Raw genomic sequence first — 13,184 nt, 5'->3', positions numbered from 1 at the left:
TATTCTATGATTGTTCATACATGGTTGGTAATATATGGACGTGCCTCTAACTAAATATTTTTTTTCTTAATTTGCGAGGTATAAAATATCAAACATGTCTTTTTTGATGGCCTTAACAGTACTCCAATAGTGACCTTGGACTGGTACTATCATACCAGCAGATAGCAGAATGTTTTATGGACCCTGTGGTAGAAACTGATAAAATGTTAGGCCCGAGTGTCTGCCAAATGTTAATGTTAATGTAAATGTCTTGTTATATTTTGTGTGTAGTAAGCTTAATTTCTGATACTGACAAAAACAGCTGCTGATTTAGAATATGTAAGGTAAATTCACGTTTTATATTTGTGTAATTCCCTTCAAGGCTGTCCATGTTAATGTGTAACCTATACTGTCTCGCTGTGATTGTTGCATTCAGACGTTAAGACCCTGCGGAGTCTGTCTGTAGCTACGTGAATGAGGGGAATACACAGCCTTGAATAATGTTCAATGCACGGATGGTATTTGCCCTGTGCGCAGCGGTGCCCATGGTCACCCAGGAAATGCGCTCAGCATTCATCTAAATATAGTTTCTTTTTAAACATACTGAGGAATTACTTTAGTGCCACAAAGACTTGGCAATGTCGTGGGAGTGGAGTGACATATATTCCCATCCCTTGTGGGCGATATCGACGGTGATATTGGCTGTCACTGTGCGCGCTCGGCGGACACGTTCTTGGGACCCGCGCGTTTGTCCTGTTAAATTAAATGGGAAAACTGCGATTGTCACTGGTGCCAATACAGGTAAGCAACACACTTTGTTTTTAAAATTGTGTTATTTATAAAGGTCTTCACTAATGATATAATACGAGTTGAATCGTTTTTATAAATACGCGAAATGTATTTACACAAGAATAACACTTTATGACATTCCTTTTTTTAAAGTATTATGAAATATAGCCCATGATAAATACTTTTAAAAAAGATATCATTTTATGTAGATACTTATGTAGCTGACTTGTTAAAGCTGACAGCAGTAATAGACAACTATTTAACCATTGCTGACAAAAAAGTTGGATATCATGAACAATACTATAATGTCATTCTTTAAATGTACGAGTTTTCAACATTGGAAATCCGTGAACAGCATGTCACACATATCTAGAGCACAAACACATTTTTGTTGCACTGCTTTTATTTGTCAGGGATTGGGAAGTTCATTGCCCTGGACTTTGCCCGTCGCGGGGCAAGGGTGATCCTGGCATGCCGGAGCGAGGCTCGTGGGATGACAGCTCTGAAAGAAATCATTCAACTGAGTGGGAATGAGAATGTACATCTGCGTCTGGTTGACACTTCCTCCCTTGACTCTGTCCGGGAGTTTGCCACTCAGATCTTGGAAGAAGAGAAGGAATTGCACATATTGGTCAATAATGCGGGAGCCTCGGGTAGATATGCAGTTTTTTGCACTTGTTTACATCCCTTACATTTTTGGAAGCAGGCTTAGCTGGTTTGGTTGGTCTGTCTGGTTTAAGCTGTCTATGATTTAACAGTTTCATTTTGGTTTGCTTACACCTACAGGCCTTCCGAAAGGAATTACAGCTGATGGGCTGGAAATCACATTTGCAACCAACCACATTGGGCCATTCCTGCTTACCAGTTTGCTTTCAGGTTAGACAAAAATGTAAATGTTGAAATAGCATAGCATATTTATGTGAAAATAACAGATCTGGCCTTTTCATTATCATGCAGACCTGCTGAAGAAATCAGCCCCTGCTCGCATTGTAAATGTTTCCTCTTTGAATCACTGGAGAGGGAAGGTGGACTTCTCTCATTTCAAAGGGGAAAATCTAACCTATGTGATGGACAGTGTTTATAACCACACAAAGCTGCACAACATCATCTGGACCAATGAGCTGGCACGTAGGCTTAAAGGCACAGGTACACGCCAAACATTTCCTCATTACTGTTTCCATTGAGTTGTCATGTGCCAGTGTCTTTAGAAAATGAGAAGTGAATCTAAATTAAATTTAGATGAGTAGAAATGGAATGGATCAGGAACTATATTGCGACAGATGCAGACTCATTTGGATGTATGCATTTTCATTACATTTGCTTCGATATAAAAGACAAGGGCGGCTATTGTAAGTGCATGAAAGGTTAGTCAATATTCCCAAATATTAACAAATTATTTGGTTTCCTGAACATTTCGAGGATTTTAAATGGAGAGAAAACAGAGACTTAAAGATAAAATGTGTAACATCTGTGCCACTGGCATTACCAAATAAAACAAAGAACACATTGTCCTGCCATTAGTCAATCCACTTTCCATTAACACACATAAAAAGAATCTCTTAAAAATGGTAGGGAAGCTTTTTCCTCTGAAAATGGGATTGCATAATAGATGAAATAAGGGAAATTTGAGAGAGAGAGAGAGAGAGAGAGAGAGAGAGAGTGAGAGAGAGAGAGAGAGAGAGAGATTCGACTTCTGTACTTTGAAACATTAAAACTACACAAACGTATACTCAGAACCAAAAAAGCCTTATACACCCAAAAACAGCAGACGTATATATACAGTATTTGCATGCTTTATAGACTTGGCACCAATGACTGTTTTCCAAACGTATTAAAAGTGGCATAGGTGGTAGAACCTGTGACCTTATTTAAATCAATGTACACCGAGAGTAAATGCTCAGAGAGAGAGAAAGAAAATGCAACATACACATTTTTGTCTCTTCAAACAAAAATGGAAATAAATGTTTTTTTATATTCTACGTGTTTTAGGAGTCACAGCAAACTCTCTTCATCCTGGTATAGTCATGACAGAAGTCATGAGAAACTATAACTTCATTGTCCGCTTCCTCTTCAACTTGGTGGGATTTTTCTTCTTTAAAGTACGTCACAATAACACTCACTTAATGCTTTGTTGATAGACAAAACATACAAACATGTCCCCGCTTCTCTGGAACCATGACTCTGGTACATTGGTTTTACTGAAAGTGAGTGCAGACAGAAATTTGACACTCGACATGTGTTTATACTTTTCATTCTTGCTGCATTCTGAAACAATGTTAACACATTCCAGGCCATTAATTTTAAACAGGTCATGGTTTCATGAGCATGGGTCACAGGTCGAAATGTGAAAGAAGCTTAACTTGTTTTGCTTTATTAGTGTAGTACTTGAGAATTATTTTTGTTATATGTGTCTTTCTCAAATCGCAGAGCTCTAAAGAAGGAGCAGTCAGCACAATATACTGCGCTGTGTCAGAGGAAACTGAAGGAATAACAGGAAAATACTTTGATAGCGACTGTTCCATGGTTCTACCAGCGCCCCCTGCCAGAGATCAAGCTCTAGGGCTTAAGGAATTTGAGATCTGTGAGAGACTGACATCGAAACTTTAACTTCATCAGATCTCATGGTTCAAACCTATATGTTTTATCCACCATACAAGGCAATATATAAAAGTATTTTTTCTAAATCATTTTAAATCATTTGGTCAATCACAACATGACTGCCAGTAAACACATCACTCTATACACCCCAGGCTGAGATGTATAAAGTACTAGAGATCCAGAGTAAAAGTACAACACTTAAAAAAAAGAGTTCAGGGAGCAATAAGCGATATGTCCTACAAAGAGCAATAGTACAATTGGTGCTAATACAAAGTTACTAGTTTCAACAAAAGCTAGACCACTACCTGCTGAGATAAGAGGGTTAGTGTATTTTATTTTGCACTATCAAAAAAGTGACTTGAGTAGAAGTTAAAGTGCTCTTTAAGCAGGAAGTACTAAGTACTTTCCACTTGAGATTATTTTCAATAGACACAATGGGTTACATTAAACAGGACATTTATAGTGCAACCGGCAAATTGCTGGTTAACATGCTGTTATAAGCTTAAATTCAGATTCAACTGCAGTACTGATGTAAAGTGGACAAAATGGATGACAGGAAACTACATGTGCATGCAATTTCATTTTATTGCGATTGTCTTTACATTAGTAAATAAACATTTGTGCTTGCAATCGTGGCAAATCGTCAGGCTGCAATTGTCATTCAGAAGTGCATAAAAATGCCTTATTCCTCTGTCAAAAAAAGGGTAAAGTAGATATTAAAGTGGTTTGTGTGAGTGTATGTCAATTTTTTTATGTTATTGGGTTTCTTTGTCCTTACCGTCATTTGGTTCCTCTAAGATGTTCTGCAGCATCTTACCAACAGCAGACCCAATGTGGCCGTTTTTAGCAGTGAGTTTCAATCCAACTTCAACCTGTTGACCCTTCAAACATAAACAGCCTATTTGCTAAGATGCAGTGATTAATTCATTAAAATGCTGTCATGTGGTTTTAGACCTCAATATGTTTTTTCCCTCCAGTTACACTATGGCGAAGTTCTTATTTTTCATACAATGAAATGCTATCCAATTGCTTTTCTATGAAAAAAATGATTTAAATATCTGTAATTAATAATAAATGAAATACATGCAAGGATTCTCACCGCTGTCTCTACTACAGACAGTTCATCAATCAAACTGCTCTCTGCCCGAAGTTCAGCATCCTTCTTGCCTTCCTTCTCCTGTTAAAGATGCCAAAACAGTGTTTATATAAAATAAAATGATAAAGAAAACATCTGTTCGTGTTATACAGTATGTTTCAGAGTGCTGCTGTTTTAATTAGATGCCAAATAAATATTTCAGACGGTCTACTGGTTTGGTTTTCTCACCCTGAGCTCTCTCATCTCTTTTGGGCTGAAGAATGTGATGTGACCCTCGGCCTGCTCTGCCAGCAGGGCAACAATACACACCAGAACCAAGCATCTGGTCACTGATCTTTGCATCATTGACATGAACTGTGAAGACATATACACACAAGTGAGTCCATATACAAAAAATAAGAGCACCAGATTATTTTCCAACTTGATATGGAGAATTTTTGTTTGGGAGTCATCCAAAAAAAAACACATGACAACAGAAAGGATGAGATTGAACAAGTGAAAGAAACAAGCCAAAAGTGTTAATACCTTTATACAGTATGCAGGTCGTGGTTGTAGCAGGCTGCGTGTGGTTCTATCGGTGGTCAGGGAGCAGTCAAGGCTTTATAGAAAGTCTTTGATCACAGGTGGTACTTACTATCTCTGACGTACGTTTCCATAAACTCCCGCACCCTGACCATGAACACAAGAGATACAGCAGGGACTTGACATAACTTGGTTGTGCTCACTCTATAGAGTATTTTATATCGAGGATTAATTTTTTAGTCTTCTGGTTTCTAAGAAATCCACTCTGGATTGCTTTCTGATGTTGGTATACGATTATAAAAAGAATTTTATCTCAAAAAATCATGTCAACACTGGAATTTACTACTGTGGATGGTTAATAGTGACACTTTTTTCTGATTATCACTGTTTTAATGGGTGTGCAACCAGATATGTTTCCTGCCATAACACTTCAACTGTTCCTTGATCCTCTAAACAAATACTTGGAACATATAGCTCCATTTTTTCTTCTGTTTTCTTCTTTATATCGTTATTTTATAACAGGGTTCTCAAGTCTCACGCATTGGCCGTGAGACACGCAATTCAACCAGTTCACACGCTCACTCGCCACACCGTGTATTTCTCACGCCGAAAAGGCAATGCCAACCAAGTTGTCCTGCAAGCTTTATATATAAAGTTGTATACGAGGCGCAGGCACACAAAGTGAAGTTTCCGGCCAGATTGCATTCGTTACTAGGCAACATAGATGCGCGAACCCACGGAACTTGACTGAACATTCTCGGCCACCGTACGTTCGTTACTAGATAATCAACAATATCGCGCGAACACACGTCGTGATGGAGAAGGAAAGTTGGAAGAAAGCTCGTCTAACATTTTAGGCTAGAACATGTAATATATGGCCCATCGTATACATATTGATGCAGTAAAAACAAAACTAAGGGAAATGTTAAAGCATATGGGAAGGAATGAAGCTGTATTTCTTCATTTTATTTAAAGTTATTTACTTTATTAATAATCTTTATAGTTACATGAATAATGCTACATGTAATCTGTGCTGGTTAATTATGAACAATGGGTAAAATGGGGGGGGGGGGGCGGGGCTCCTCCCCTAACCGCATGTGATCTCACTCCAAGCTTTTGATAAAACTTGAGAACCTTGTTTTATAATGAAATGTCAAATTTCTTGTTTGTTTATACATTATTTTTTGCTCTTTTGTAATACTTAGATTTACCATTTTGATATGTAATTTAGATAATATGTTATTATTCATTACGGGGTTTATTTTCGTTAAACGGCAGGTATTTCCGACAGGTGGCGTACACTCGGGAAAAGGCTAGTTCTGAAGTATCGCGAGAAGAGAAGACGCATAAGCGCGAGGGTGTTCCGTGCTCGAGCATGTGGTTCTCTTTCCTGTTCGAGAAGAGATCTCGTGGAGCTGAGCGCATTCGCACGCGTGGCGCATCTAAACGCTAAAAATGGTAAGTTGTGTTGTATATATATATTTAGTCGCTCATAAATCAAGAGATCTTTGTTTTAGCAAGGTTTTGAAAAGCTTAACGTTATTTATCGCGTAAGTTTTCATCTAGTAACGTAACGTTAGCCAGTGTGCATGGTGGTGTTGAATACCCATTAAAATATTTATCTTACTAAACATTATTTTGAAGTTGTTGCTTCTGATCTGTTGAGTTTAACGCTGGACACTCCACATATTTGCATTTACTTTAAGTATTTTGAAGGATGAAGTGTGAATCTGGCACCACACTAAGTTAGGCCTCAGTATGACACTGGAAGCCATTACAGGCACAAAAGCAAACTAACGCACTCACCTCTTAAGTCTTTATATTTTACTTACCTCGTGTTTGTTTATCTCCGCGGTTTTACGCGATGCCCGTCGGTTTTTAATGCAGTAACGTTATGTTGCGAGAAGAGATTTGATCCATAGGAGGAACACGTGGTGTGTAACCCATGCTAATATGCGTCCTTAAGGCTTGAATATGCAATAAAACCTAAACGAGTAATTTATTAACGACACCTATCTGCGATTTCGATTACGCAATGACGTATATTAAAAATAAATGCACGTTTTAAAGCGTATTTGTGACACCACGTGGGCGCCGTGCACGTGCCAGTGTTGCTCCGTAGCTTTAACAGACCGCGTTTAAAAATGTGTAGCATAGATTTCGTTAATAGCGAAACGTATAAATATTAATGATGTTGCGATATTTGCAGTTTGGACTTTGTCCCTTATTTTGTTGCTAAAAGAATGATTTATGGTGTTGATGATGACGGACAATTGCCCCCTTTCCTCAGGTGCTGTTACATGTGCTGTTCGAGCATGCGGCTGGATATGCATTACTCGCCATCAAAGAAGTTGAAGAGATCGGGATGCTTCTACCACAGGTTGGTTTATTTTGACTTGCAATATATACAATGTGCATTCCACTAAATGCACGTTTACGACTACCATTAAGATGGATTTCAATCACCTTTGTGTGTTAAAAAAACTGCTAAACTGTTTACAAAAGAGACAAATTTAGATGGACTTGTTTTTTTCACATATTTGTTGGTAAAGAAATCCTTGAAGCTCTTGCCAATTATTCATCTAAAAATTTCACAATTTGTACTGGATCAACGCAGTTTCGATATCTTTTTGTTTCTTCATAGGTGGAAGAGAGCGTTTTAAATGTTGGGAAATTCAGTGCTGTGGTCCGATTGAGCGCTTTCTTTCCATTTAAATCCGCCCAGGGTGCACTTGAAAACATAAATGCTGTTTCTGAAGGTAAGAGGAAACAAGGTTCATCTTTTGATGTAAAGCAGATGCAATGATGTAAATGTAATCTGTCAATCCACTGAAATAGAATGAGGACAGCTTTCCAATTACACTGAGACACATCTGAGAAACTGCCGCTGTGAAGTGATTTGTTTAAATGTGAACTTAATTCTTTTTTATTCTCTGCAGGAGTCGTCCATGCCGATCTCAAGTTGTTCTTGGAGACCAACCTTCCGTCCGGAGGTAAAAAGAAGGCAATGTTGGGTGTGTCTGATGCCAAACTTGGGGCGGCCTTGCAGGAGGAGCTTGACTTTTCTATCCAAACAGGAGGCGTAGTTGCTGAAATAATACGAGGTGAGCAGGGTTATTCAAGATGATTTTAAGTATAAAAAACATGAGCATTACCAAATATTCGTCTTGCTGTCATGATGTCATTTCAACACCTGATTTCTGATGCTTTATACTGAAAAGCTGAACAGTAGGCAAATAAAAACACATGAGTTTTTCAGTTTGCGACGTGTTATTAATACATCCGCTGTGATTGACAGGTGTCCGTCTGCATTTTCACTCCCTGGTCAAGGGGCTCACGGCCCAGGCTGCGTCCAAAGCTCAACTTGGTTTGGGTCACAGTTACTCCAGAGCCAAAGTCAAGTTTAATGTCAACAGAGCAGACAACATGATCATCCAGTCCATTGCTCTCCTAGATCAACTAGACAAAGACATCAACACATTCTCCATGCGTGTGCGGTAAGAAAGTTTATAGGGTTTTGTGAATTAGTTACCTCCTAGTGCTTACCACAGACAGTGCCCCCTGTGCACTGGCTGTACAGGAAATGGAGGGACATAAAAATCCTTACTTTAGGAGTGCTCAGTTCCTCAGACTGGACAGAACACCGCCTGAGGGGGGAGACAGCTCATTAAGCAATCCAATTGTGTCGGGTGTTCTAAATGTGTTTTTCGAAAATGACGGATGTACTTTATCTTGTATCAGTAACGCTTCTCTTATCTGCACAGAGAGTGGTACGGATACCATTTCCCAGAGCTGATTAAGATAGTGAACGACAACAGCATGTACTGTAAGCTGGCCAAGCTGATCGGGAACAGGAAGGAACTATCGGAGGAGATGCTGGGAGCGATTGAGGAGATCATCATGGACAGCGCTAAAGCTCAGGCCATTCTTGACGCGTCTCGTAGCTCGATGGGTAAGATGACGAGCTTGATGTGTTTGATAGTTCTGTTTGGACCTGGAGATGTTATGATGTTTTTGTGATCTGTCAATCCACTGAAACTATGTGATGACAACATACCTCACTATCTGAACATCTAAAGGGATTTGCCCAAAAATGAAAATTCTGGCTTCATTTATTCGCCCTCAAGTTGTTCCACATCTGTTTTCATTTCTTAGAGATATTTGAAAAAAATGCTAGTAACCAAACTGTTCTAGGCCACCACTGACTACCATTGTCATTTATTTTTGTAGGAAAGCAAACGGTTCTGGGGCTCTTTTGACTACCATTTAAAATGTTTCTATGGTGGTTGTTTGGTTATAAGCATTCTTCCAAACATCTTTGTTTCATCAACAATTAATTAATACAGATTGTGAGCAACTTTATGGAGAGTAAATGAAGACAGTTTGTGTAAACTGTCAACAAATAACATGCTTATTTTATTGTTAACTTTTGTTTCATTCTGAAGGCATGGACATCTCTCCTATTGATCTGATCAACATAGAGAGCTTCTCCACTCGCGTGGTGTCACTATCAAACTACAGACAGGAGCTACAAGAGTACCTGCGTTCTAAAATGGGCCAGGTGGCGCCAAATTTAGCCGCTCTCATTGGTGATGTGGTATGTATTTAACCTGAAGTGTTTTTCTTTAAACAAAAAATCAATTTCAAAAAATCTGCTTGTTTGTTAACTGACATCCATTTTATTTAATAGGTCGGTGCACGTCTCATCTCCCATGCTGGAAGTTTAACAAACCTGGCTAAATATCCGGCTTCCACGGTGCAGATCTTGGGGGCAGAGAAGGCCCTGTTCAGGTACTGGGGCTCCCCTTCCCTGCTGGGGTTTCATACAGCTGTGGTGATGGCAGGGCCGGGGCGTAGCAGGAGCGGGTGATTTAATCGGGTCTGCGAGCACGTTTTAAAAGTGATCCCGCTCGACCTCACGTACCCCCCAGTCTGAACAGCTGCTAAGGTTTATGAGAGGTAGTTATATTGGAAGATGTCATGTTGAGAATCTGAGTCAGGATTCTCTTTATAGATCATAAGTTGTCATTCAGCTAGCAGAATTGTAACGTGGCCAAGTAGTTGTGTAGATGGTTTATATTTTGTTTCATAAAACAGGGCGCTCAAGACCAGAGGAAACACACCAAAGTATGGTCTCATTTTCCACTCAACGTTCATCGGGCGTGCAGCAGCTAAGAACAAAGGTCGCATCTCTCGTTACCTTGCCAACAAATGTACAATCGCGTCTCGCATTGACTGCTTTTCAGGTGAGTGTAAAATTCTCACACCAACAGAGTTTCTGCGATGATGCTTTTATTTTTCGTCATCAGCAACCCACCCAGGTGGATGTTGAAAAGAATATCCTGAGCAGAACTCTTAAGTGTTAAAACAACTATCTTGGAGTGTTTATCGTCACATTTACATCTGCAAAATGTACCACAGAGGTGCAAACAAGTGTGTTCGGAGACAAACTGCGTGATCAGGTGGAAGAACGTTTGTCCTTTTACGAGACCGGAGATACTCCACGGAAGAACTTGGATGTCATGAAAGAGGCCGTTGCAGAGGTAAGCTCTTCCAAACGACGATTTCTACAATTCAATGTGATTTTTATGTAGCGCTTTTTACAATGTGCATTGTTCATAAGCAGCGTTACTGGAGAAATGACAATCCAATTGTCTTTGTTGTGAATGATGACTCTTTCTTATCCTGACTCTAAAATGGAGGCAAATACTGATTTAATGAGCCTGACACAGCACCGCCATAAGGTTCACCTTATGTTTGGCTTTCAAAAATGCAGACGTATAACTTATCGTTTCTGTCCCAAAGGCCAGCGTGGTAGCGGCCGAGGTCAAACGGAAGCTTGAGAAGAAGGAAAAGAAGAAAAGGAAGAGAGAAAAGAAAAGGCTAGATGCTCTTTCCACAGCTGAAGGGGATGAAGATATGGAGACCAAGAAAGGCAAATCCAACGGAGGAGATGTTGAGGTACGTGTCGATTACGATGAAATTCTGTTAGCAAATGTGGCATGGAAATACTGGAGGCTAGATCTTTTGATAGACCCGTCTCATATCGGACATGCCAGAGCAAAACTTCTCCGAACCATTGACAGGCCCAATAACAGTGGGTTTGATCACTGAAGTGAGCAGAACATCTGAGCTTCTCGGATGATGTTGACTTTGCACGTTCTTTCAAGTTGTTGAAGGTTTTTTTTTTACTTTCAGGGGAATGGAGATGCAGAAGTGACCACAAAGAAGAAAAAGCGGGCTGAAGAACAACCCGAAGAGCTCACTTCAAATGGAGTGGTAGATGCAACGCCTTCCAAGAAGAAAAAGAGAAAGAGTGAGGCCATAGAAGCAGAGCCTGAGATTGAAGAGGAAGCCGATCCGACTGAGAAGAAAAAGAAAAAAAAGAAAAGGAAGGCTGAGCAGGAGGATGAATAGATTCAATTGAATCCAGACTGGACCTCTTCTGTATTGTACAGATTTTAGTTTTTGATTATCAGTGTTGAGCTTTGGTCGGAAGCGTTTTGGAGATGCTTGTGAGCCAAGCAAATGTCATGCATTGATGACTAGCAAATGTATTTCTTTTATACCAATTTGCTTTATTTACCGTAAATACTCAAAGCACCTTTTTGAAATGGACGGTTGATCTCTGTGCCTTGAGTGAAAATAAAATAACAGCCCTTTGGCGTCAAAGTATTTTGTTTTGTGAAGTTTGTCATCCAAATCGTGAATTACATTTGTCATGCATTAACTTTTTCATTGATGCAATGCCACTGGGATTTAGGTTACCATCACTTACAGTAGTGTCTTTAGAGGAAGTGTGTTAATAGAAATTATAGATAATATTTTTGTACATTGAAACCGTAATACTGAGATTGTAATCTTATGATAAATAAGATTATGCATGTAGTGTTGTCAATTTTTCCATCCCAGATAGTCCAGCCATTGTATTGTAATGTTACATTAAGCTGTGTGTAATCATTTGGCCTGTAAATAAATAAAAATAATGCCTTTAGTCCGATCATGCCACCTCAAGCTTCATGTTCGTTGATACTGTGGTTTCAAAAAAGTAACCTGACTACAGGAAGTGTCATGTTTACCTTTATTGAAAGTTTTTTTTTAGCTTAAAAGAGTTTATACAATTGTACATTTAGGAATTGGTTTCATTAATCAATAGACTGTATCAAGCTATCCAATCAATATTTAAAACCGTTCCTAATACAGCAAGAGCTCTGAAACCTGGGTTGGACAAAGGATGGATTACAGAAACGCCCTCCGGAAAGTTACTTTGTGCTATTAAATGTAGTATTTACACACAACCCAGCCAAAAAAGGATTCTCACTAGACTCTTTATTTGGTACACATTGCTAATATGTGCTGGCAACATAACTGAGATTTGGTTTTAACTTGCTGCAGTCCCATCTTTTTTAAGGTATGACATCTTGCGCATTTAAGGATGATGTTATGCCTCTCAGGTGTAATGGATCTATCATCTTCAAATACACTGGTCATTCTCTGAAGTTCAATTTGATTTACATAGCACTTTTCACTATGTGCATTGTTCCAAAGCAGCTTTACTGGGGAAAATAAGAAACCCGAAAAACACAAGAAAGGTAAATCACAGTACATGGTGTTTATATAACAAGTATAAATGCAGTCTCCCGGGAGTTTATTTAGCATTTTTTGCATTAAGTGAATGCTTGGCTAAAAAGATGTCTTTAATCTAGATTTAAATACAGTTTTAAATAACTTTAAATGCAATATGATACTTATGGGTAGCCAGTGAAGGGTTGATAACATTGGGTTTATGTGATGGTATTTTCGGAACCTGGGCCCTGTTGCACGAAAGTAGATTTAAGACATCCGGGATAAATGACTGAGCTGAGCTCAATGAAGCCAACACAAGCGCGTCCCGGCTTAATTTGCACAAAGACCAAGCCAGGTCGAGCAGACACGGATTCATCAAGCCAGGTGAAACCAACCCTGGATAGGTGCGCGCTCACGGCTCACTCAAATAGACCCTCCACCGATCACAGACTCGCTGATTCACCATGGCAACTAGAGCGGCGTACTTTTCCCCGTCGGAGGCACAAATGCTCATGGAGGCATACGAGGAGGTAAAAGACATATTAAGGAAAAAAGGCAACACCGCCACAGTGATAAAGCAAAGAGAAAAACCGTGCCAAACTATTGCAGGCCGCCTGAATGCGTAAGTAGTGCA

At 39.4% G+C, this 13,184-nt stretch overlaps 3 protein-coding genes across 3 annotated transcripts; 2 read left to right on the top strand and 1 right to left on the bottom strand.

Annotated features, from left to right (window-relative positions):
* Positions 1–159: 159 nt before the first annotated feature.
* On the top strand, positions 160–4,670 carry LOC306911394 (retinol dehydrogenase 11). Its single transcript, XM_079486703.1, has 6 exons — positions 160–780; positions 1,182–1,421; positions 1,555–1,644; positions 1,726–1,914; positions 2,758–2,867; positions 3,196–4,670. The coding sequence occupies exons 1-6, from the start codon at positions 618–620 to the stop codon at positions 3,373–3,375; spliced, it is 972 nt and encodes a 323-aa protein (XP_079342829.1). The 5' UTR covers positions 160–617; the 3' UTR covers positions 3,376–4,670.
* Positions 4,122–7,021, bottom strand: mlnl (motilin-like; the record flags this gene model as incomplete). Its single annotated transcript, XM_079487026.1, has 5 exons — positions 6,817–7,021; positions 4,988–5,131; positions 4,691–4,816; positions 4,388–4,543; positions 4,122–4,247 (listed from the first exon to the last, which is right to left on the bottom strand). The coding sequence occupies exons 3-5, from the start codon at positions 4,811–4,813 to the stop codon at positions 4,122–4,124; spliced, it is 405 nt and encodes a 134-aa protein (XP_079343152.1). The 5' UTR covers positions 4,814–4,816; positions 4,988–5,131; positions 6,817–7,021.
* Positions 6,113–11,984, top strand: nop56 (NOP56 ribonucleoprotein homolog). The gene is made up of 12 exons (XM_079486702.1): positions 6,113–6,442; positions 7,275–7,364; positions 7,629–7,743; positions 7,924–8,088; positions 8,283–8,481; positions 8,749–8,936; positions 9,430–9,581; positions 9,675–9,775; positions 10,082–10,230; positions 10,406–10,527; positions 10,790–10,945; positions 11,183–11,984. The coding sequence occupies exons 1-12, from the start codon at positions 6,440–6,442 to the stop codon at positions 11,399–11,401; spliced, it is 1,659 nt and encodes a 552-aa protein (XP_079342828.1). The 5' UTR covers positions 6,113–6,439; the 3' UTR covers positions 11,402–11,984.
* Positions 11,985–13,184: the final 1,200 nt, after the last annotated feature.

This window comes from Barbatula barbatula (genome assembly GCF_947034865.1).
Source record: "Barbatula barbatula genome assembly, chromosome: 22".
Classification (NCBI taxonomy): domain Eukaryota; kingdom Metazoa; phylum Chordata; class Actinopteri; order Cypriniformes; family Nemacheilidae; genus Barbatula; species Barbatula barbatula.
Note: the sequence above shows the minus strand (reverse complement) of the source record. Positions and strands in the feature narration are given on the sequence as shown.

What these genes read in the sequence shown, in the direction of transcription:
- LOC306911394 (XM_079486703.1), top strand. Translation starts at nt 618, where the DNA reads ATGTCGTGGGAGTGGAGTGACATATATTCCCATCCCTTGTGGGCGATA. An exon ending in TGTCACTGGTGCCAATACAG is followed by an intron (nt 781 to 1,181) that starts GTAAGCAACACA and finishes TTTATTTGTCAG; the next exon opens with GGATTGGGAAGTTCATTGCC. An exon ending in TGGGATTTTTCTTCTTTAAA is followed by an intron (nt 2,868 to 3,195) that starts GTACGTCACAAT and finishes CTCAAATCGCAG; the next exon opens with AGCTCTAAAGAAGGAGCAGT.
- nop56 (XM_079486702.1), top strand. An exon ending in CATAAATGCTGTTTCTGAAG is followed by an intron (nt 7,744 to 7,923) that starts GTAAGAGGAAAC and finishes TATTCTCTGCAG; the next exon opens with GAGTCGTCCATGCCGATCTC. An exon ending in GCAGAGAAGGCCCTGTTCAG is followed by an intron (nt 9,776 to 10,081) that starts GTACTGGGGCTC and finishes TTCATAAAACAG; the next exon opens with GGCGCTCAAGACCAGAGGAA.